This window comes from Camarhynchus parvulus, chromosome 10, assembly GCF_901933205.1.
Source record: "Camarhynchus parvulus chromosome 10, STF_HiC, whole genome shotgun sequence".
Taxonomy (NCBI): domain Eukaryota; kingdom Metazoa; phylum Chordata; class Aves; order Passeriformes; family Thraupidae; genus Camarhynchus; species Camarhynchus parvulus.
The window spans coordinates 13,517,296-13,543,328 of NC_044580.1; the positions used below are offsets into that span (position 1 = coordinate 13,517,296).

The 26,033-nt window shown below is 39.5% G+C and overlaps 1 protein-coding gene across 1 annotated transcript in view; it reads right to left on the reverse strand.

Moving 5' to 3' along the window:
• Positions 1-26,033, reverse strand: part of AGBL1 (ATP/GTP binding protein like 1) — a 263,509-nt gene that overhangs the window by 112,700 nt on the left and 124,776 nt on the right. The window contains 3 exon segments of the mRNA XM_030955469.1: positions 4,032-4,208; positions 8,146-8,277; positions 12,836-12,965. Of these exon segments, the coding sequence (XP_030811329.1) occupies positions 4,032-4,208; positions 8,146-8,277; positions 12,836-12,965 (439 nt within the window).

The following is a 26,033-nucleotide window of genomic DNA, read 5'->3' on the forward strand; positions in this document are numbered from 1 at the left end:
AGCTCTCCCAAAAGCTTTCTTCAAAGAGAGCCCTATACCAACAGTAAAATCTCCTTCACAGGATACTGTCAAGATACCTGCAATAATTTTAAAACTCATTTGTTACTCCTTGTTGTTTATAATCCATTTGAAGCAAAAAGCTAAAATCTATTTCCATTAGTTCCCCAACTCCTCCATCAGGCACACCATGCCAAGGAAACCACTTTTCCAACATAACACGTACACAAAGAGCATGAAACTTGATTTTTTAGATTAGCTGTATGACCAAGACATATGGTTTGGAACTCAGCTGTACACCCTGGCACTAAAGGTATTAACTTGGAGGATGATGGATGCAATAATGAATGGAACAGCACAGTGGAATATGCTATGGAAGGGCCCTAATTAGCAGGTGAGGTAACGAGGAATCAGGAAGAATGGTGAAGGAGTGTGACACGACAGAACAGTAAATCTTCCTGGGTCGTGGCTGTACCTGCACTCAGAGCTCCTCACAGCACAACCTTGCATCCAGACATTTCAGAACCAAAGATGAGAATGGGGCTCTGTATCCCATAAAATGGAGGCAGAAATTGAAATCAAGTTAAGCTGGAGGGGTAAAATCTCCAACGAGGGACCAGTGCAGACAGTCATCACATGAGCAAAGAAATGATAAGGAGTTTATCATTCTATTATTAATATTTTCTGGTTTGACCACCAGCAGAAAAAGGAGGCAAAATTCCCCCTGAAACTTTGTTACTTTGTTTTTAGCAACTTTCAAATGGAGATAGGGCTCCTTGAAGATTGATTTGGGCAATCCAGACAAGATGAAAAAGAGTTTGGATATTTTACCACCTTCTTTTCTTGTTCCTAGGTTGAACAAAACCTTAGATAAGATCAATAGTTTCTTTAGTTTTATGTTTTGGTTCCTTAAGGGTAGTTGGCTTATTGCATTTCCATTGATCACACAGACAGGGAGATTCATCAGACAAACCATCTCTTTTCTCCTTTCATTTCCATCCTCCTCTCCATTTGAAATCAAATGACTTTTAAAGAAAGCTAGGGTCACTACTGTTTCTCATTTACATATCAATAGTACTCAATTCCTGCCTTTCTGTCACTAAAGTATTTTAAAATTTCAGTCCAAGAGAGGGGACACACATTCCAGGGGAAAAACTCTTACAGCTTTTTTATCAGGAAAACTAAGTTTTGGTTTACCTCAGCCCTTCCTTGACCTGAGATGAGTGAGGTACACTCACCAGCCTTGTGTAATTAATATTTTAACTTCTTGAAGCCTCTCTACAGCTTTCTTGTTCTTCCTAAATCCTTTGGGCAATCCCCATCAGATGCCTCTGTGCAGCTCCAAGTGCTGAACCTGTGCTCACAGCCAGCAAAGCAGCTGCTTCAATGAATTCATTTCTTGAATTGAAAAGAGAAAAAGAGCTTGAAAGTTGGAAAAAAACTAAAGACCGGGTCTGGTGCTCTCTAATAGACGTCTGACCACTGATTCACTGAATGATGCTGGACTTGGGAGTCTCTGCTGCATTTAACAAGATGTTTTAAATCCTAGCTCCTGTTTGTACTTCAAGGTGTAAAAGTAACAAAACATAAGGATGTGCTTGTCCAGTGGAAATTCTGAATATATCCCTACAGGGAGATCGGTCATATGACACTGAAAAACTGTCTCAATGATCCATAGTTAAACAAATCTTCCAAACCAAATGTCAGAAAGCCTTAGGTATAGGATGTTGACATCTTCTGCCTGAGACTTACTGTCATTCTATTGCTTAGACACACATTCAACTTCATGGTCCAAGAGTGAGAAACTCATGTTGAAGCCACTAGAAAAACATGACCTCTTATGTAATTACTTTCCAGTTTACAAGAATGATTTTAGGGCTCCAAGATACTGATGAAGTAGCTTTGGCTTGACAGATGGAAGCTGAGGATTAAATGGTATTTATGCAACAAAATCTTCAGTTCAGTCTGTGAATTCCACACTCTTACTAATCCACTTGTTAGAGCAAGTAAATAGGACCAACTCTAAAGACCACTAAAAAGAAGAGGAAATAGCTTATAAGCATCCACCTTCTGGAAGAAATACTGTATGTATTTATATGCAGCTCCAGTATAATCAACATAAGAAATTATATTCTATTTTGATACTAACAAGTTGGGTACTTAATGCATTAGGAAAAAATAGCAGAAATACTTTAAATCTGCCTGAATCATAGAAGCTGCAATAAGTGTTTGTATTTTCCTTATAACAGAGAAATGGTGAAGGAATTATTCATAATGGAAATATTGATGCATCCTCCATCTTTGAGATAAATCATAACCCTAAACAAACAAACAAAAAACCAAAACAAAAAAGAAAACAAACCACCAACTCAATAAACCAGAAACAAATATGTGACCTCATAAGCACAACTCACTGATCCAATTAGGATTCAGCTTTTCAAGGCATCCACAATGGAAATTTCAGAACTGCTTTACAGCTTTTAGATTTCCTTGAGAGCTGTGGGAACATTGGATTCTCTCACCGGTCACAACCCTCATATGTGAACTTGCTCTTGTCCTCAGTGGCTGGTTGCGGCCCTGATCAGTATCAACAAAGAGGACAAGAAGGAACATAAAAAATAATTTCGTACATTTTAAGAGATTTCTCTTCCTACTATTTTAAGCATCTAATGACACACATGAAGCAACTTTGGTTAAAGGCCTCACAGATGCTGATGGAGAATAAGTCACTAGATATCAATAAAATCTGATGTGTCATTGGTTTTAGATCTTACTGTGGTTATCTTAGAAATCAGTGAAATCCTTCTCTACAGAGATCATTTGGAGCTTTATCATTGATTTCAGTCAAAGTAGATTTCCCCCACTGTCTAAAAAGATTCAAACCCACTCTCTTGACCTGTGGTGCCTATTAAAAAGCCATTAGCACTTCTCAGGAGTAGGGAGTGTTAGATATAATTGCCCTGGGCATTGCACTCTCTTGATTTTAACTGTCTGCCATTTTTTTAATTCTGCCTTTCCTCTCCTAGAATTGATGTGTGTATAGTAGAGCATAGTTAAAACAGCAGCTGAATACTTCCTGGTACATTCTACAGAGAGGTAAAAGGATTAGTATAGAGCTTACAAAGATAATAATTTGAATGTCTTATTAATTAATTGTTATTTGTAATAATGGCTCTTTCCTTAAGGGTCTTTCAGGATCCTTAACTGCTTATTAATGTTGTACAGATAAGGATTGCTCCCTAGTGGAAGAAATGAGGTGAAATGTAGAAGCCTTTCAAATGAAGGCAACAGGTTTGGAATAAGAAAAAGCAAAAAAAAAATTAATCATTTGAATGAATGGAGAATTATGATCACTCAAATACAGTTACCCAACTTTATCCTGTATGCTTAAAAATCGCCAGCAGATCTCCCAGACTGATGCCTGATGCATTTGGTACAAGTACAGCTCTTCCTACCAACCTCATTTGATGAGGAATTCTGGTCTATCTAGATCACAGTCTCAGGCATAGCTTGAATTCATTGACATCTGTCAAAAGTAGCCTTAGACTGGCTACCTCTGCCTGCCAGGAACAGGCAACTCCAAATGCAGTATTTTCATGGAGGCTCTTAAATTTAGCCATTTAGGTGAATGCTCAGGCAGTGAGCCTGTACCAACAAGTGTTCCAGTTAATTACCTTAGAATTAGGCTCAAAAATGTCCATATGACCTGCCAGAACTTTTATTACAAGACCGTGAAAGCCCTTGTAAGGATAAGTCCCTATATCATCCCCAAAACACTCCTTTCTTCAGCTCACTGCTTTTGGCTGCAGACTGGAGTTTCCTTTTATTTCCCTGCAGAATGAAACCTCAGAGAGGGACTCTACTCTCTTGGCACGGAATGTAAAAGAATGAGGAGTAAAAGAACGAGATTCCCCAGAAAAGAAATTCTGCCTACATGGGTCTGGAGAGAGCTCAGCAATGGCCATCTCCTCCATCCAAGCTCATGAGATGTGCATTAGGAGGGTGGCAGAGGGTTTTTTGAAAGGTTTACTCACTCTGTAGAGTCCGTGGCTGCAGCTGCAGTAGGTGCTTTCCATGGTGTAGCTCCTGAGCACCCCCATTTCCTTCCACACCACCACACGGGCCGTCGACGCCCGCGACTTCTCCACCAGGAAGCTGCAGCTGTTCATGACAAATGCAGGGGCCACTTTATCCAGGATTTTGGGAAGAGTCTGTGAGAAAATGAATTGCACAGATGTGCACGTGTTGATATCATGCACACACATACAGAGAGACCTGTGTGTCAATGTGTCCATAATCAAATCTAGCCATAGGTACTGAGAGCTCCAACTGGTGCATTACCTCCATCTCATGTGAAACCTTCAGATTATAACATTTGCTTCAATCCAAAGACTGAAATGCAAAATTTCTGTAGACTTGTCATCTCTCACTCAAAATCAAACGTGTACACCAAATAGTTTGGGTGAAGTGCTGAAGTCAGTTTTGTTCTCAAGCTGCTTCAACCAACCTACACCTTCTTGTTGAGCTGCCAAGAGTCACAGCTCAGTACCTGACATCCCTGTTCTCCCCTCTTCAACTCTATTATATCTCCTCCCACCATTAATCCAGGGTCAGACAAGGGATTGAGCCATGGGAGGAATTTTGTCTGAAGCTGGTATAGAGCAGAGAAAGGGGATCTGTTTTCTTGTAGAACGTCACACATAATAATGTGAAAATAAAGCTCAGCATTTACCTGACTTGCATTGTGAAACAAACCAAAATATTCTCTTCCAGGTTCAAACAATGTATTGCATACAGTTCACTTAAAGAATCACAATAAAAAGTAATAATAAAACCAGTAAATATTACATTTTAGCCCTGAGTGATTTTCTTACTCTCAAGATCATATTTCTCAACAAAGTCTATAAACACGCCTGAAGTATCAGATATTCCATCAGTGAAGAGGCAACAATTACTTAGTCATTACAGAGAGCTAAATGTGTTATTTTTATACTCCATAAAAATAGATAACAGCTACATGGAGCACACCTAGTGCTAATGAATAGACTGGACCATTAGATAGACACACATGCCTGTGGGTTATGTCTGTGTGTGTCTGAACTTCAGTGCTGCTACACCAACCACAACATGTGCCAAAACACCATTTGATCCACCTAGAGGAGACCAAGCAAAATTAGAATGCTCATTCTTTCTTTTATGACAGTTTTCTTAAACACCTGAGCTGTAAGGAATCCTCCAGAAGGAGTTCCCACATATTGCTAGTGGCATTTACCCTTTAATTTCATTCAGTTTGGGTAGTGAAAACTAACCAGCTAATTTCACTTTCCAATAACCTTCAGCTTCCCCAATTAATTCTGAGGAATTGTAGTTCTGTTCTTTTGGGCTTTACTTCACATCACTGTATGGGAATATTTGATTTGAAAGTGACTGAACAATGTTCTTTCCTAAAATATGCTTGATATGAGTGATACATACTTGGTCTAAACTACTTTACAAAATCTCTTGCAAACTACTTAACCATACATATCTTTCATTTATACATTTATCGTTTTCCAGTGTATTTTGGCCTCAGCCACCACTGGTCTCCTCCAGTTCCATGAAGTTCATTTTTCACATGAAAAAACTGAGGCAGAGAAAACTAGAACAAAGCAAAAAACTTCACTTTAAATCTGAGACCACCTCAAGCCTCAATCTTAAGTCAAGATCTCCAGTGTGTTACTAAGAGTTGCAGCACTCTCTTTCCTGTGGGCAGACTGAACAGAGAAACCTTGAAAATTCACTTCTTGCCTTTGATAAAGCATCCAACATTTCTGCACTGCCTTCAGCCTGCTTCTTGCTGCACAAAGATCACAAAATTGTATGGCTTCATGCACAGCTTCCAGGTTTTCCTGGATTTTGACTGAGAAGCTATTAAAAATTTGCAGCAGAAGCATAGCACAACCATGAGACCCAGTTAAACTGTATGTGAATTGTATGTGCCCTTATCTGAACCCACACACAAAATTTTGTAAACTTATCACATCAAATACAATAATCAGAACCCTAATCCAGTTTAGTTTTCTAGAGCAATTCAAATTATATGCATAATCAATCTTTTACTTTTAATTAAATAAAAATACTGGCAGGTAACAGTAATGTCTCTGTTCACAGGACTCATTTAGAAGCATTAGCAAACCCAAATTTAATATTCTTTTCATTTTACCAGCATTCACTGGATTTCACACTAATGGCTCTTTCTTCTCTATTGATTCTTCTCATTAATTATCTTTCAATAATATATTTTGTGTGAAAACACATCCCTTTAAAGGATGCTTTTATGATAGTGCAGCAGTGTGACTGTGTTCCTTGTCTCTCAGCAGCTGGATTTATCATTTGTGGCAGCAAAGGAAGCTGCTCCACTTCCACTGGACCCTGTCCATAAACCTCCAATCCCATTCCAAAAGAACCCACTTATATTTCTTTACTAATGTCCCAGCAGAGATTGCTGTCAAAGGGGCCTGGAATGTTTATCAAAAGGTTGGGATTATGGTGCCAATGCTGCGCAAGTCACCCAAGGCCACCAAATATTAAAGGCAAGGAGGACTCTGACTGTACATTGCCAAGGGCTACAGCTGAATCTATAACATATGAGGCAAAGGCTCTTCCAAAACCCATAACTTTCTTGAGGTATTTGGTTTCTGTTCCTGTGGAGAAAAATCAATCATGGAGGCCAGATTAATTCCCATTACCTAGAGGAGGCAGGAGAGAAGGCTGTGCAAACAGGGCAAGGCAGCAGCTCTGAGGCAGGGCTGCAATTGGAGATGTGTCCCTGTACAGACCCAGCTTCCTCAGCCTAAGCAGGGAGAGGGTGATCCATAGGCTGGGTCTGCAGCAGGCACCCACCTCCCCTTTCGTGCAAAAACAAGGATTTGAGCCATAAAAACCTTCCTTATGGGCCACTGCAGAGTGCTCTTGGACAGCCTTGGATTCATTGCAGATTCAGGTCAGGCTCCACACACTGACAGTAACATTTGAATTCTGTCTGTGCAGCAGAGCCCTCCTCAGCCTTTGCAAGCCCCCGGAATTCAAACACAGCCAAAAATAACCTGGCTGTGGGAATCCTCCCTGCTTTCCCCAGGAATCAATGTTTGCCACAGGGACCCCTCTCAGCCAGCACTGGGGCACTTTCCTCCAGTAAATCTGCATTTTTTTCTGTGCAGTTCCATAAGATAAGCACAGAAAACATGAAAATCTCATGGAAGGATGTTGAGTATTTATGCTGAAGTAGCAAAAATTATACAGAGGCATAAACTGACAAAGACTTTTCAACATCTTTCAGGTTTGAGTGATCCAAGCTGTAACTCTGTAATCAGTTTAAGGCCACAATTAATGTTTTGTGAAATTAACATTTTTTAAGACCAGAATTGGACCTTATATTTCTTTTTCCTGAAAAAACTTATTTAATAGGAAAATATCATTATAACAGATTTTAAAAAAAGAAAAAAAAAAAAAAAAGAAAAAAAAAAGAAGAGATAGATGGGCAGGAAATCCAAAAGAGAGTTTGATGAACATAATATTCCCATGAAGCAGAAGTAAAATAAATTTTAGAATTTTTTCTAATTCCAAAAGGAAAAAAAAATAATTCTCAGGTGTGACACCAAACATTTGTTCTGGAGATAGCTTCACTATGATAGATTTGTTTGGCATCCGTTGAATTATTTCATGTTTTCAGTGGGACCAGGAGCATTTTGCGATGAAGAAATTCAATTGAGTAGGACTGTGGGACACCATCGTCTTCTCAGTTAAAATTACATAATTCCCATTTATTTTCATATCATGGGTAGGATGGTGAGGACAAAATTGTACGTATATTTAGAAATTATAAAACACACAAAAATATCTCTGTCCTATTAGCATGTAGCCAAATGTTATAGTGCATCATTTTACTGAAATGAAATAAATAGCAAATACACCTTCAGTAAATGGGTCCCTAATATCTGGTGCATGAAGATATAACATGTGACTCAAAATTCTCTGGACCATTATTCCTCTGGAGCAAGGAAAGCTTGCTCCCTATTGCTAAAATTTCTGAGGTGACCTTATCTTAAATATTTTTAATATGTAAGCACATAGGGGCTGGTAATTAAGGAAGGAACCAAGAGGACCTACCCTGTAGCCAACATCTTCTGTGACAACTGCTGTGTCAACCATGCAGCCTGCTTGCCACAAGGTCTCTTTAATGCTGCAGCCATAGAGAAACACATTCTTTTTCTGGGAGTGCCCATGGTAGTCACAGAAGACCTGGAGGGAGGAAAAAATAAGGCAAAATGTTGAACATTGGAAAGGTTTCTTGGTTCTTCATAATATCCGCTGCTAGACTATGGCAGGGAGGTGTTAATGTTTTTTTTTTCAGGTCTCTTCAGAGTAGTTTAGACTCTGGGCCGTGCCTTTGACCTGTGTCAGACTTCATTAGTCACTTGTATCTTGCTTTATTTATTTGATCTGACATGATCTCAGGGGTCCAGAGTCAAGCCTAGTGCACTTCTGTCTGCAGCAGAAATAAACATGACACCTGGGCAAGAATCCATGGCAACTCAGGAACCTAAGGGTTCATGAGAACTCCTGATACCACAACGGAGCAATTTGTCAGGCTCTTTCTACTTCTCAACTCCTAAACTCCAGCTTTATCCTCACGGGACTTGAAATCTATGCCTCCCCAAATGATTAATCATTCCTTTGTCTTCTTTAAATTAAAAACCCATGCTACATAATTTTCTGGAAAATATAATTGTGCAATTGTATTGCCAGACCTTTGCATGAATTCCTGCAAGTCAAGCACAGAAAACAACCCATATTCAAGGCAAATAATCTCATTCCACACTAATTTATCTGTCTGTCCAATCCATCTCTCCTGTCAGCTGTCATATAAACGAGGCACAAGGCACATTCCCATTTTAGCGGAAGTTTTGATTGCCTTTATAGGCAGATATTGATTCCCATGGAAATGAAAATCACAATTTAATGACCCGAGAGGTAAATATTGACCCAGGTCTTAAAGAATAATCAATCTCAGTGCCCTCTGAGATATGAAGTCGATGTACACATGGCTGTTACATATATTTTCCATGTCTTAATCAGGAATATTCAGAAATCTGTCAATGAAAATATAAGAATCTCTAAAGAGAAGGAATTATTTCATTTTAAACCAACAGCATTCACTGTAGAGTAGAAAGGAGCTTCAAGAGTTCATTGAAACTGTTTTTATGTTGGAGACAAATGAGTGTGTGTAGGAAGGTAGAGAAAAATGGACCCACATATGGACCCACAAAGAGGTGGGGGAGAAATATGGGGTGCAAAAAATAGAATCGTTTAGGTTGGAAAATAGCTCTAAAATCATCAGGCCCAATCATTAACCCAGCACTGCCAAATCCACCACTAAACCCCATCCCCAAGCGCCACAACTGCACATCTGTTCAATACCTCCAGGATGCCACCTCCACCACCGCTCTGGGCAGCCTTTTCCAATGCTGAAAACCCTTCAGAGAAGGAATTTCTTTCTCATATCCAACCTAAACCTCCCCTGGCACAACCTGAGGCCATTTCCTCTTGTCCTGTCAGCTTGGGAGGAGAGACTGACATGCCCTCACTGTCAGCCTGTCCAGGTCCTTCTGCAGAGCCTTCCCACCTCCAGCACATCAACACTCCCACCCATATTCCTACCTAAATACATGCACAAGAGGGGAGAAACAGATGGAGAACATGAGCTTCTTCCACCAACTGCTAGGGCAAGACTTACCCTCATTTGCTTATTTACCAGCTCCACAGTAACTAAGTTTAGCTGCAGCACGTCAGGGAGTTTATTTATCTGGGAATTGAGCACATACATTCTTTCAGCTCCTCTGACACTGGAGGGGCTGAGGCACACGTAATAACCAGTCAGATGGACAATTGTACACATGCCATAACTTACATGCTGCTGCTTCCTTTGGTTTCTGTCCTGTCATCTTCCCTTCCCACACCACCATCACCTCCAGATCTTTTTGTGGGGCTGCAGGTTGCACACCTGGAGCATGTGAACAGCCACCTACCCAACAACAGCTCTGATCCACACACAGTTATCCTGGAATGCCCCCTTCCAAAGAGCTGCATTTATTAATTCTCTAAATGACAGACATTTTTCCAGCTAGTGTTTCATCTAAGCTACCAGCAATACACAGTCATGGCTCAGGTTAACGACAGTTAGCACCTAGAATGTATTTCTATGAATATCAAAGAGAATTTTACAGCTTTTGTCTGATTTCAAGGCGGAAAACTCAGCTCAATTGCATATCAATTACCTGCCAATTTACAGAATTACAGCACACAAAAGACAATATATTATCTGCTTAAAATATTATTTATCAGAAACCATGCAGGGATGATCAGAGAGTGGAGCTGCCTGATAAGTAGCAGGTCTATAATTCTGCACCTCAAGAAGCCTGCAGACAGGTGCTTAGTAACAGATCTGGATTGAGACTTTACTGGTAAAAGATTACTAAAGCCAGGTTCTGTAATATGGCAGCTGGTTCAGGCCGTGGAATCTTTCACTGAGTGTCTCCAGCTTCCACAGGAGAAGCGTCAGTGCCACTGAAAACACTGAAAATGCTTGCATAGCGCTACATTTTAATTAATTTGACTGGATACTGCAGTCACTCCCAATGTTTATACTCAATTATTCTCTACAGCACATCCTTCTGCCTGATTTTCACACCACAGGGTAGCTTATGTCTCACCATTCAGCCAAGGCTAAGAGATATTTTGGAGTCTGAGTGCCCAACACAGAATTTTTCCTGGGATATGTCTGGGCAAGCACTGAGAAGACTTGGCACCTCCCAGTGCTTTCTCTTCAGCCTGTCCTCCCATATGGCTGGGACACTGAGACACACAAACCAGTCAGACTCCCAAGCCTGCACTCACTGGGATATGACTCAAAGACATGCACAATTTTTAAATCTATTTGAAGTTATTTGCCAGCACTGATCATACTGATCATCCTAAAGGTAAGGACTGCCTTCTAGCTCAAAAACAACTCTCCTTATGAGTCACAGAGCTAGGTACCTTTTAATAAAAGCAATATATAAAGTGGAAAGCAAGAAAAGCTGTTGGAAAACTGAACTTTTTGAAATTACTTCTCTTTTTTGTGTCAAGTCTCTTTCTTAATAACATTGTGACAGGACACTAAATGCCAGTTTTGAGGTAGACATGCTTAGAGGTTTTTCTCCTCTCAATGAGTACATTATTGCAGGCTGCGCTTGTTTCCAAGCTTCATATAATGACTTTGAGAGGCAGCAAACTCTGCTCAGAGACTTCTGGTCCACTGGAAGTTCCTTTCCCCTTTTAGAGCATCCTGCTCTTCACTAGAAATGAGATTCTGCAATGTCCCAGTGCACCCAGTCTCTCGGTCCCATTAGGGTTCCCACAGGCAACAAGGTAAGTAAAAATTTAACATTTAACAGGCTGTTTTCTTGTTAACTAAAGAATTAAAGTGGCCTTGGTTTGAAGGGCTGCTAAAGTTCTTTGTTTTTCTCTTTCAAGCAGCTTTTCTTTGCTTTGAAGAAACTGCTTGCACATCCCTAGGATAAATTAAACCAAATCAGCTCACAGAAATCATTTGGCTACCAGTGAACTTGGCTCCCTGGGATCTTATAGGTTAAAAGAAAACCCAATAAAAACAAACAAAAAACCCCACCCCCAAACTCTCTTCTGAAGGAGGGAAAAGGCATTTTTGAGACTGTATAAACTAAAATCAATGCATTCTTCAAAGGCAAAGAAAAATCAGTTTATGAAGTCTGACATGCAGTCGGTGAGTGAGGGAGATGGTAGGATCAATAGCCTCCCTTCACTCAACAATGATGAAAACTTGTAGTGAGTATTCAACTTTATGCACCTGAACATGACAAGGAGGGTCATGTACTAAGAGAGGCCAGACAGCAAATTACAGGGTAAAACAAGACTCATCCCACACTGCTCTGAACCAAAGGAAAATGTTGGTGACTCAGTTTGCAACTCTGAGTTTCAACAATACTCCTCAGCCTACAGAGATATATTTCAGGGCTGTCAGCTTAGACAAAAACTAAATTATGCAAGAATTCTCACAGAGAAGATCACAGACATTTTCACCCTGTTTGGGGCTTTTCTTAGCAAACCCAGAGGGACTCTGGTGCACTTGGACATTTCTTTCCTGGCTGTAGCTATCACCAACAAACCTACCAGTCCCTGTATCCATATCTGTTTGTCAACATTTGAAGCTCCTTGTGGTTTTCCTCATGGGGTCTCAAAACTATTTTTTCCTTCTGCTGGGCAGCTGAGCAGATTGGATGGATCCCAGACCCATCTCACGAATTTCTGGTAGCCCCCAAACCCAATCCTTTCCCCATTACCAAAGCAGCAGGGAGGTTCACACACTTTGAGGGCTGCTTCCTATGTTTTTGTGATTGCATGGGGTTTAGCACATTCCATTTAGACTAAATCTTTTTGGAATTTCTCCTAATGCTTCCATGAAGATAGCAATAACTGACTAATAATATTGAGCTTAGTTGGAGCACTTTGAGGATCTAAAGAGCTTTCAGAAATTAATTTTCTCATTTTTATTCCAGGTATATAGAGATTCTTGTTAAAAGATGCTTGTTAGAAGAGAGATGCTTGTTAGAAGATTCAATAAGTGATAAATATCCAAGACTTCCAAAACAGTTCCACAAGATGAAAGCGCAACAGGACATGATGCTCCCAAATCACTCCAGCTCCCTAACAAAGCTGTTTACACAAGTACAATAATCAATCCATTGACAGAATCACACAAGAGAACCTGGAAGAGACTCACCAGAGGAGCCCGGCCAATGCTGCTCAGGTAATAGAGGAGACCTTTGGCGTGGTAAATTGTTGGATGCAGCTGGGAGCTGGGTGTCAGCCACTGCCTGTTGAGATCATCTCCACTCAGTGAACAACGAAGGCTGAAATCAGGAAGCAGCACATCACAAACTGGCAAAACAAGAGCTGATTCCAAAGCATTTCCAATCCTGGCAAGCCGTGGCACAAGGACAGAGAATGTCAATAGAACACAGATATAATGGTTTTGAACATTGGGCTGGAATGAATCAATAATCCATATTATATATTTCAGATTCTTATAGTTGTATTAATTTTCCTAGTTAAATTTTATTAATTTAATTTCCTTTCCTTGTAAGGTTCACATAATTGCCATCCTGCAAATAAATGCAGTTTTTCACTTACCTAAGAAGGCACAAATCAAAAGGCCATTTAGAAAGAAGTCTTCTGAAACATTCTAAATTCTGTGCTATGAAATTCATGCTGCTTGCATAGAGCACAGGCTTCTCAAAACCCCCAGAGCAAACAAGAACATCCAACTTCTACTCATTCTAATTGAAGACAGGCACTCAAATCTCATTGACCAGTCTGAAACATGAATGTACTTAAATGAGATGAGCTGGGTGTCTCATTTAAGCTTTTCTTCTCACAAGAAATGTCTCTATCTAAAGCCCATCAAGGAGATCATGATGCCTGCTAGAGCATTATGTAGAACAATTACCCAGCTTCACTGCAAAGGCTGGATAAAAAGCTAAATAAGAATCCCAGATTTGCACTGAGGAAGCATTTCCCTTAGTTAGTTACAACATATTCTGTTACTGACTCAATGATCAGTGGAAGATTGTCAGGATACTTGACCGTGTGGAGCAGTACAGCACTGTGCAATTCTGAAAAATTCAACTCACTTCCCTTGTTAGTGACCGTGTAGATCAGAGCCTTACACTCATCAAAGGATTTGCTGTAATTTGGTTGATAATTTTCAAATCACAGTGTGGTGATAAAATTCTGGAATCCACTCTCCAGCATATGAGATATTGTGGTAGGTCCTCATCATCTCCAAACTATCCTCTAGAATGCTTCCAGTGGCACTGCAAAATTGGGGTGCTTCTTGTTCAAAAAAGCTAAAATATCCTAAATGTTGGATGAATGTCTAGCTACGGAGTTGCATCCAGCTTTGCTGAAATTAAAATATAAATGTACTAATAGAGATGGGTTCTGCTGTTGTATTGATAGAGGTTAGGGTGTGCTGCATGTGGCATCTTGGGCATTATCAATGCCTTGCAAAATGCTTGGAATAAAAGGGTCATAAAGCAGGAATGTTTTGTGGTTTTTTTTTTTTTTTTAATTAGGTGGAAATAACGGAGAACTGGTTAAAAATGGAAGACAAAGAAATAATGACTCACTAAGGATATTTCATATATCTTTAATGTAAAAAACAAGGTCTTTAATGACACTGTGGGCTTTCTGGCAACACCACAAGATCCATTCCAAATTTACTCTAGTTTAAGTTATTTGAATTCCCTTATTTCCTTATAATCCATACTTCCCATGTTACTCACTCAGCAAATCAGAAAACACTAGCAATAGCTAACACTTGGGAAGTCAGCAAATGCTGCTGGGAGGCTTCTGCCAAAAATTCTGCATGAAAACATGACAGTTTGTGTTGTGTTTTCTAAGGGCTCTTCGAATAAAGTTACCTTTAGGCTCACCTCTCCTGATCTTCAGGACAACAGCTGCTCAGGTGAGATTAGCATCTGTATTTCTGCTAAGGATTTGTGTGCCTACAAAGCTTCCCTTCGATAGGTACAATGGCACAGAGAGAGTCACTGGACTGCATAAAGAAACTCATCTTTCTCCAATGTGACCAGCAAAAAAATAAAACCCAAACGCTTCCTTGATATAAAGTTGTGATGTCTTCCTCCATCACAGTTGTAGCAAGGAGCAAAACTAATTGAGAATAACAGCAAAATTTTAATTCTGAAGGGAAGAATGATAGCTGGACTTGTATTCCCATGTTTTAGGTTAATATCAAGGAAAAAAAAAGGAAGGGAGTCTTGCTGTTTCAGAGCTACAGAAATAGTTTTTCATCATTGCCATTGGTCACACCCCAAATCTACTATATCCCCCTTCCTGTGGGAATTGACATTAGTTTTGCCTCCTCAAACCATCCACACTTCCCTCTGCTAAAATGCCTTTGTACCCACTGGATGAGTCCAACATAAAGGGAGAAAAAAAGCAGAGAAATAGAAACTGCTAAAAGGATTCAGTAAATACAGAGATTAATATTAAGCCACTGCCAAACTCATTTTTATTTTTTAGACTAAACTAAAAGCTTCTAAAAATGTCGATTATTCCTTCAGCAATTATAAAGAAATCCCAGGATATGTCACATAAGAAAAACTCCTAATTAAGTCCATAATACAATCTACCAATTCTGTTGCTCTGACACAAAATGTGACTTTTTTCAGAGGTGACTATGACAAGACAATCCCCAGCTCTGTAGTTCACACCTGCTGCTGTGCTTAGTATTAGTTTAAGAAGTGTAATCCAACCCTAAAACAGTAATTTGGAAGTTCTTGTGAACTGTTTGGAAAGGAAGTATCATCTCTACATAAAGCCAAGAGCTTGGAGACAAAGTTCAGCTTTGTCCCTTCAAAGATTAACATTTCTGCTCATTTAAAGCTTTAAATATTAGCCCTCAGCTTGGCTGTATCCACAGCTCTTAAGGACATGCAGAACTCAAATTTAATTACAAGAGGCTGATTTTCCCCACCCTGCTCTGTCCTTCCTTCATTCTGCTAAAATCTGTTTACCTTTGAACATGCCAATTCCCTGCCAGTCCTGTTTCTCCTTATCCCTTCTTTCCTCCTCTCTCTTTCCTAATAGTGATGACATGCACAGATATTGGTTTTGCCTGTTATGCTCTGCAGCCAAGGGTGAAGGTAAAATATTAAGCTGATTTCAAATGCTGATAGCAAATAAAGGGACTGGAGAGCTGAGACTGGCTTTGAATGTTTGGCAGGATTTAATGAAATTCACTACTCAAATCAAAGGTCTTTCTTACAACACAGTTCCAAGCTATTATATTTCCTTTAAATGCTTTACATGTCTTTTCTCTTTTGAAGCATTACGAAGACTACATGCCACCTTGGATGGGACAAGTGGCAGCTTACAAAACAATTGCCAGAAAAAATTCCAGTAAAAACACCACTTCAGTGGCTCTATATAAAGTACCTGAAAATCTGCTATTTTTTACATATCTTCAACCCAAGTGTACTACCCAGAGATATCTCAAATAATTCAACTTTGATTCTCTTGTTCAAAAGCCTGATATGTTTGTTATAGTCCTCCCTCCCCCTCTACTTTTATATAGCCAAGACATTTTGGCTTTGAGGGCAAAGTAACCTCAGAAATTGCACAAAACTCTGCACAAGCCATGTGGATGGATGGAGAGATCCTACCTGGTCCTAACATGAGCCTTGATAAGGTCAATGGAACATTCCAGTGTACTGCAATAAGCCTGTGTCCCACACAGATACAAAAACGGCAGGGGATGAGAAACACAGGAAAAACAAAACTGAACAGGGTTGTGTAGTAAAGAGATTGGGGATAAGAATAATACACAAGATATTAGACAAGAAAGAATGAAATGGAGAGAGAGAAAAGTCACTTTTTAAAGAAAATATGTTGCTGTGCTTGGAAGATAAAATACTTCCCAGTCTCCTGTCCATAACAGATAAAAGGAAAGACAGGAGCCATCATATTGAATGAATGATGTCAGGACTGATAATAACAGCACCTGGGGCACAGGGAAATATAAAATCTAAAGGGATGCATCATGTTTGATATGTAGAGAGAAGCATCACCATTCACTGTGCATCTTAAAAGCAGACAGCAGTACCAGAGCAGGATGAGAGTGTCTATATAAAAGGCAGCAGGCACAAGTAAACATCAAGATGCCATTGAGCAGCATGAGGCAGCTTCAACCAGACACACCATGCTGGACTTTATAAATAACAGCAGCCTAGGATGAAAACTGAAATGTTTTTATTAAGATGTTATGGTCCTGCCATTCAGAAAACTGAGAGCAACATGGAGGGGAAAAAAATACAAGATGGATAGAAAATTCTTTGTTTCTCTTCATTTCAAATCTTTCCAGAGATAAGTCTGGTTATGGGAGGAAGCAGTAGCAGCAGTAAAGCCCTCCTTCACATTGTAATGGAGAGAGTCAGAAATATAACCATTATTTTCTGGCTTGGACTCTGGCTTTGTTCAAGCCCATGGGCTGAAATCATAATGTCTACATTGCATCCTGGTATGGCCCTGTGATGCCAATGATTATTCCAGAAATGGAACATCACCAGAACAATGTAAATTTTGGAGGCTTTACAATGAAACAGTTGTTATCAGCATTTCTGCAGTTAACAATTTATTTCCCATCCTTCTCTTTCCTTCTGACTCCAACATAAATGCTAAAATGTGTACAACAGAACCAGGCTCAAGAGCAGTTTACCTTTCCAATATAAGCAAAACAACTGGGAGTCCAGGAGCTACAATCCCTATTCCTTATCTCTTCTTCAAGTCTGTATTTCATTCTTAAGTCCTGATCACACTCCCATCCTTACTTATGCATGACCTACTGCCATGCTGATTGTCCTCAAACCTCATTTGTACCACACCTGGTTTTTAAAAAACCAAACTGTTTTGAATCAGAATTAAAGACCACAGTAAGCATTGGAGCACCAAAGCAGGCTGGCCCTTTTTAACTGGCCAGATGATAAAAAACAAGGCCAAAAAGTCAGCTTCTCCTAAGAGATCCCCATAAAGTACCAAACAATGATGTTTTTTCAATCACACTGTGAAATGCTGCCTATTTATTTTATCACCAAGCCTTTAAGAGGAAAGTTTTTATTACTCTCTTCTCATGTTTTTTGTGGCAGCTTACACACAGGCAATGCCAGACTCATGTCCTGCGTGACACTTTGTGCTACCTGTGTTCCCATGAAATTACCTGTCTCATTTCAGCCAGTGGCTGCTGCACCACCCTCCCCTCCCAGCACTGACTGCTAAATCCATGATGCACAATTCTTCCTCTTGGACAAACACTATCCTGAGCTATCACTCTGCCAGTTTTTTCCTGCCTCCCTTCAGCTGAGCACTGATACTAATTAGGGTAATGAACCTTCAGCGTTTTACTCGCTGCGTCTGACTGATTTTGTCACAATGGACAATTCCTTCCTTCCCAAGATAAATGATGCAATCTGTGCTCTTCCTGGTCCGTGCATGTACTGTATCTCTATCCTCTGCCTCTGATAGAAGGGCTCCTTTTCTCTCTGTGGACACATTTCATTAAGCCACACTTGGTCACAAATCACTTGGAGATGCAGAACGAGACCTGCCTCACCCCAGCTAATGCTGCCAATGTCATAATCAAAAAAAGACAAGGAGATCACCTGATCTGCTGGAAAGGTGAACAAACAGCCCAACCTCCCTCCCAGTTCCAAAGGATGCTCAGCTCATTTCTATTTTACTTCTACTTATAATAGCAACAATCATTAAATAATAATTAGATAATTCATTCACCTGCAGTTGCCCACACTTTGCACTGTCATCTATGAGAAAAGTTCAAGTAATAAAAGTTTTGTGCTATTTTATGGAGGAGCAAATAAGGATTCAGGGAACAAATAAAAACTGAGTTCTTATCCACAACATAGAGTCATCTCAAGAGTCTCTTGTGAGGCTCTTCAAATACTTTATTCAATACAAAAGCCTTAGAACCGCATTCTTAGACACTGGTATTGGGTGGAAATTTCACTTTTCAGCTCTTATAACTATCCACCTTTTTGCAGAAATGTTGACTTTTCCTCACCAATCCAACGCCAATTCCCCAGAAAATTCTGAATTTTCTGTCAAAACTCTAAATTTTACTACCCAAAACATCAGAACTGGTTAAGGATATGTCTCAGAAAACATGAATTTGAGGTTTCTTAGGTACCTGTTCCTCTCTTTCAGAGCATTTCCCTGAGGGGGACACACTTTCCCTAAAGGCAACATCAGGACTCTGTGACAGCAACTCAGGGAGATGCAGAATCATGATGCAGCATGGGAGTTGTAGTTTGGCTGGAGGAGCCTGTGCAAGAGCAGCCAAACAACTCCCAAATGGCACAGTGATGACAGTTCCAAATGGAAGTTCTGTTTTTAAATGGGAAGATTTGTCTCCAGGTTTGATTATCCATTATTCATAGAAAAGCGTAAGCTTTCAATGGAGTTAAAAAAAATAAGCAAAAAAAAAATCCTGAAAAATATTTTCCCAAACAACCCCACTTATATCCTCCTACAAGCGATGTCAGCAAATCCTAATTTTGCAGGCAGGGATATTGAGAAGCAAAGCCACTCATGCAGCAAAGCAGTAAATCAATGAAAAACTAGGAATAGAACCTGACAGCTGATGAAAGCACATCACATTAACTGAAACTTAGCTTTTAAATTTATGTCCTTTAGCCTGTTTCGAATTCTTATATCCTTTCCTATTTTAAATGTGGCTTGTATCCATAGAGCTGGAGAGGATTCTTAACTGACTTAAGCTAATTGCACACATATGGGTTGCACAGAATTATCTGAGTGGATTTAAAAATCTGTTAGTTAAAGTGCAATCTCTGCATATAAATGAGCACTAAGAATTGCAATTTGCAGATGATTGTTCTAAAACTTAAACAAAAATAAACAATGCATAAGGGCAAAGTGTGACGTCACAGAATTAAGTGATAATCACAAGCTAGGTATGTGGAGGCCCAGAAAAAAAAAATAATGAAAAAGAATGTACTCCAGTGATTTCAGATGTTCAATAGTTTTTTCTACAATCCATCCTTAGCCAAGTAGTCCAGGAGGTGGAACCCTGGCACCTGCAAAGCTCTGTATGGGAATCAGGCTTGTTTCAGCCAGCTGACACCTCCCAGCAAAGCAGGACAGTGGCCTGTCAGCTGGCAAGCAAGAAAGAAAAAAGGAAAAAAGAGAAAGAAGACAAGAAGACCTCAGAGAGATGAAGGTGAGGAAGCCTGAAGCCACTCCTCCCCAGCTGAGGTGCAGTATGTCCCATTCTCCATCACCTCAGCCATCTCCAGTAAAAACAAGCAGCAGGGATAAATCTCTGTAAGTCACACCTGCCTGACAATGAGGTGGTGTGCTCCAAAATAAGATGCTTTTGAGCACATATATTTTTGGCCCCGTAGGAGGCTGAAAAGTTGTTTTTCCAAATTTGTTCTGTTGATTTCTGAAGAGAGGTTAATAATAAACTTTACAAAAAAGTGTTTAAAACACGGCTGATCTAGATTAGGCAGTGTTGGTTGTGCCCTGTATTGCTAAGTAGGATCACATATTAATCCTTCAGTACTAAACCCCATTGGTCAAAAAAGATGCTGTTTCTCGTCTCTAAGAAAGATCTGGCACAGGATGGGTTTTTCTGCGTCACCAAGTCACTCATGTCAGTGTAGGAGCACAGAAAGGGAGCTCAAAGCACAAGAATCTGCTGTGATTTATGGTGAATTGGCCACAGGCTGACATAATTCCTCCATTAGTAAATTGTAGTTCTGAAAAAGCAGAATTAACTGAAATGTGCTGATTTGTAGCTTACAAAGTAACACAAACCCAAGCACAAATGTTGCTAACTCTTCTTTCCTTTGCAAGGCAGTGGGATCAGGAAGATAACACTGGGTTGTGTTTGCTGCTCATTCTAGAAGGACTCCCCTGCTTTTTCCCACCTCCACCCCACCTTTTTTGCCAGTTGTTTTAAACTCTATATGATTATGAAGACATTACAGCTATATCTTCATCATCACTGGAAATTCCCACTATTGGGGGCTACAGCATTTTGGGACTTGACCTCTACTAACCTCATAGACTCCCTCCACAGCAGATATCAACTCTCTGCAATATAATAATATTTCCTCACAGGTTACTCAGCAATGATACATATGAAGCCAGGCTTTTTATATTTCTTTGTGACGTGGGATTTCTAACTCTGCCTGTGAATTCCCTTGAGGAGTTCCCATAAAACACTGTTTGCTTTCTTTGCAATAAATGTTCCCCTCTGTGCAGATGAACAATATTTATGTATCAGGCCCATTTGCAATCCAACTTCCATTTCAAACAAGGCAACCTGGAAATAGATGATTTTTAAGGTCCCTTCCAACATAAGCTATTCTATGAAAACAGAAAAAAAAACAAACAAAACAAAACAACCAACATACATCACACCACCAGGAAAAAAAAATCAACGTCCCCAAAAACCCAATGAAAACACCTCCTATTTTTTTGTTATACATTCCACCTGCCCTTGAAAGGATGTGGTTATTTTCCATTTTACCTAGTATATATATCATTGAATTCTTTCTTTTCTAGCACACTGTATCTTCCTTGTTGATGTTCTACTCCTACATAGTACTTGTCTCCAGTGTTGTGAACTCTTGGCAAACACTGTGCCTGATTCCCTCACATATTCCTGGAGACCATTAAGGCTTTGAGGGACTTGAGCTGTGAGTTAAAAATACCATCACAACCATAACTGGAGACTGCTTCATGCAGTAGCTGGAAAGTGATGCACAGAAAGTGGCTTGATAAGCCCTTGCAGCTACTGGAAAAAAATTAATAATAATAATAAAGAAAATCCCCAAATACCGCTCACTGTTTTGTGGAGTTTCCTCCTCAACAATGTGTGCACCATCTCCCCTACTACATCTCTTCTGTAAATGTCTTGGGTAAAGAGTAACAGAAGGAAAGATTGAGCTCCTCCAGTGGCCAGGCAAAGGAAATAATGTGTTTTAGGAATGCCAGACAAATGATGAATTTGAACTGCCCCTGTATGAAATCTGGCAACCACAAGGGCCACACATAGAGCCTGTAGACAACAAAGTGTCACTAATGAAACATCCATTCACCAGGGCGGGCACACCAGCAATAATTACTGAATAATGATAACGGCGAGGAGACATAGTGAGATAACAGTTCCGCATCTGGAATTCTCTGCAAAACACATCCAGCCCTCTGCTAGCATCAATCTTATCCTTCAGTGCATCCTCAGACACCAGGCAACAGCCACTGGAGTGCTGGGAGGGCATTTGGGGCTCTGATCAGCAGCAAGCAGAGCAGTCACAGGGAAGAAAAGCAGTTCAGGGCTCTGTGTGTGGATGCACTAAACTCTCCTTTATTTGTTTACTTCCCCCACACACACATGCACTGCGAACCTTCAAACCTCAGCTGAATCCTAATTCTGATACTAAAAAAACCACAACAAATTGCACTTACATAACTGCTCATCCAAGCATGGTGTCTCTGGGCACTTCAAAACAGTAAAGTTAAACGAAGCATTCAATACACTTATTAAAATAAAGTATCCACTAGAGAAACCTGATGGGCTTGCAGAGCACTGCAAAACAGTCAGGAAAAAAAGATTTAATGTACACATATAACAAGCAGCAGCAGATAGAATTCCTGTCAGAGGAAAAAAAAATAAAAAAAGAAACAACCAAATTCTCCAGAAAGCTTCAAAAACCCTAGCAAGACTTGGACAAAGTTTTAAGAGAGCTCATTCAAGTGCTAAGTAAAGCTGGCACTGAGAATTCAGGATGCACAGAAAGATTTAAAATTCCTAAGAGGTGCTATCACAATCTCAGGGGAGCTGAGAGACTTGCAATGGGTACCTTGCTGAACATATTAACAGTCCCAGTCTTGCTGGAAGTTTCTAGTAAAGAAAAACTAGGGCACTAGATAGGAACAAATGCATGGAAGTGGTTCATATATACTCATGTGAGAAAAAAAATCTAAGCTGCTTTTGCATAGCAATTGACAAATTTTAATTGGGGACTGGTACGATCAAAAAATTCCCTCTTGAAACAGATTTGTAAAGTGAAGTTACTTGAATACTGAAATAAATGACCTGATTTTTCAAAATATGGAGCTATTCATCATAGCCTATTGAAGTTCAATAGAGTTGCAAGCACACAACATCTTCCAAAGTCAGGAAATTCTTAACTAGCTTCCTGAAAAAAAAAAAAAAAAGATTGGGTCAATTAATTTATGGTCCTCAGCATTCATTTTTAACTCTCTCCTTAATATGAATCAGGAAGCTCAAAGCATCAGAAGATATCAGCAGAATTTTCCAGAATGGAGGATACAGCGCTTATCTAAACACTTTGGGCTTTTTTCCCTTAGCTCTTCCCTGCCAACCTCTCCACACACTTGTTTTTAACGTAACATAATAAAAGAATCATCTTTTAAATTGTGAAAAGATGATTCACATATACAAATTGTGTATATGTGAATATATGGGGATGGATGGATAATCATGAAGACATCCATGAAGAAAACAGATGATCAGCCTCCCATTTTGGTAGCAAAATGTTTAAAAATCTTGCAGATAAGTGGCACTGCCCTTTTTCAGTGAGTTAAGAATACCAGGTCCTGATCAAAAATTGAAATATTTCATTGGAAAGTAGATAACAAAGTACCAGGCTGACAGAGTCCCTCATTTAGACAGGGAGAAAAGAGAAGAGAGCTGTAATGCAACCTCTATATCACTTATTATAAGACACAGAGAAGGGTAATCTACAGCTATAGCTCTCCAACTTAGAAGGCCCATGGATAAAAATTGACACAGTGTCACTAAAAGCAATTTATATCTTCTGGCTGGTCCAACTCAGCACACGTAAATAGCAACCAAAGAATAGGCCCACGTTGTTTATCTTTATAGAAATCAACAACCAAGGGCTGCAGTTTTTTCTCTGTGTATATAAGAAAACTCATTTTAACCTTCTCATAGAGAAAAAATTATTTTGCATAGCTACGTAGAAAAGCTGAACCCATTTTAACAGCTAATACACATTTAGGCCCAACAGGTGGATGACAGCACTGATATACTGCATTTACAGGGCAGCACAACATTTTCCCCTAAGGAGAAACAGTGCTAAGATCCAGCTTGGAACCAAGAGGCTTTCAAAATTCTCTGCCAAAAAAGACAGTACTCTGTCACTGCTAGATAACTTCAAGATACTGTTTTCCATGCAGATGCAACTATAATGTCTCTCTCAGTAGAACCACATTAAAAAAGCAGAGGAATAAAATTTTCTCAATTTCAAGATGGAGTTGAAAGAGAAACAAGTGTGGTGCTTGCTTAAAATAACAACAAAATGCTAACATAAACTCTAGAATAATTCTGATTATACCCAATAGTGTTTTTCCTTTTTTAATTTCTTCAGCATTCCTTGTTCTTTGAGCTAATTCTACCACTCAGACCCAAGAGAGAATAAAGACTCAGCTGCATAACATTTAGTCAATACAGATAAGCTCACAGAAAGATCCCCTGCAAAAATCAATGTGCAAATTCAAGCAGGCCATTCTGATCAGGTGGAATAAAGGTTGTCCAAGGTTGCCAATTATTTTGCCTTCTCTTGTATTTCTGGAATATTTATCAGCAAGGGAATTCACTTGCTGCCTACAAGAAAGAATCTAGCTAAAACTTTGACCACTGTTCCACCTTTCTTGACCAGCTTCATTCCAATAACATTGCGTAATTAATAATGCCATATAGTAGATAGGAACAAATGCATGCAAGTGATTAATATATACTCATGTGAGCAAAAAAATTTAAGCTGCTTTTGCACAGCAATTGACAATTTTTAATAATTTTAACAGTTGTATTTTTAATTAAGATATAACAATGTGTATAACCAGAGAAAAACGTAAATAGTTTTCCAAAAAGTTGATTTTTCTGAGCAGGTGGCAAGTTTGATCACAAAATTTGCTAGTGAAAAAAGGGGGGAAAATACTCCAAACTAGCTGTATTTTTTGCCATTTTTGAATGGCCAAAATAAATATCTACCCTCTTTAAAAAAAATTAAGCATCCCTATCCTCCCTCAGAGTGCAGTGAATGCACTTTCAGTGTGAAATCTCCATTTCAATAGGACCATCTCTTTTCAGACTAACACTGGGACATTTCAAACAATTATATAATCATTAAATTAAGCTCAAAAAGCTTCTTTAAGGTATTACTGCCATCACTGTATAAATGGCTAAAGTAACTACAAAACAGTTTAATGACTTGCCTGAGATTGCACAGTAAACATTTGAGAAAAATGGAAAAATGACGATTCAAAGAGTGCAAAACATTCATAGGTTTTTTTTTAAAGCTGTTCACAGCCTGAAAAGCAATTACTTAGTGGTCCTCAAAGGATGCCATGAAGGATGCTTATCTCTATTCCTGAGCACTGAAAATTACCAGTGACAGACAGCAAAAAGGGATTGCAACCAGGAAAATAATAATATTTAAAAAAAAAAGAAGTTAAAAAAAAAAAAAAAAGAATTCGGTCTATAGAGCTCATTTCTCTCCAGCTCACAAGGCAAATTTGTTGGCCTGAAAAGCATGCTCACTGAATTGCAGCTTTGAATGTATTTCTCATGGTGTGACTGCACAGCTGCAAAATCCCAGCTGCAATTAGGGAGCTGTAGGGCTGGATCTTCCATCACTGCTCCACGCGCTCCTCTCCAGCGGTGGCAGCCTGCAGCTGGCCTGCCATCAGCCCCAGCTGCTGCTCAGCAGCAAGGCAGCAACTGCAGTTGTGTGTAAACAGCAGTAAAACATTAATTTCACAGGTGTGGGAATGGGCTGAAAAGTGCTTAGTGTGGTTTCGGCCCAGCACTTCAGTCAGGTGAATACGACTTCCCTGGGAGAAGCCACAGAACGGGGTTTTACACCATCAGAGGGAGGGGAATGAGGTGAGTGCTAAGTGTTCAAACAGCCAAATACATAATCACTGAATTTCAAAGTAAAATCACTTTAGAGCCAAAAAAAAAACAACAAACCCTTCATGATTCCATGATTCCAGTTGTGAGCCATTCTCCAAAGATTAAAGAGTAGGATGGTGCCCTTTTCTCACATTTGTCTGAGAGGATTCTCGTGTCTTTCTGCAGCTCTTAAGGAAAAATACTGCATCAAATGGTTCACAGATGCTAGGGATGAATTAACAGGATGATAGTTTACATCCAAACCCACAGATTCATTCCTTCCTCAATATATAAGTTGACCCTAAATGATCCATTTTGGTGAATCCTTCTGAGTCCAGCCTCTAAAGGATACAAGTAAAGATCTCATTCAGCTGATGTAAACCTAAGATAATTGGACCACTAGAAGACACTGACAAAA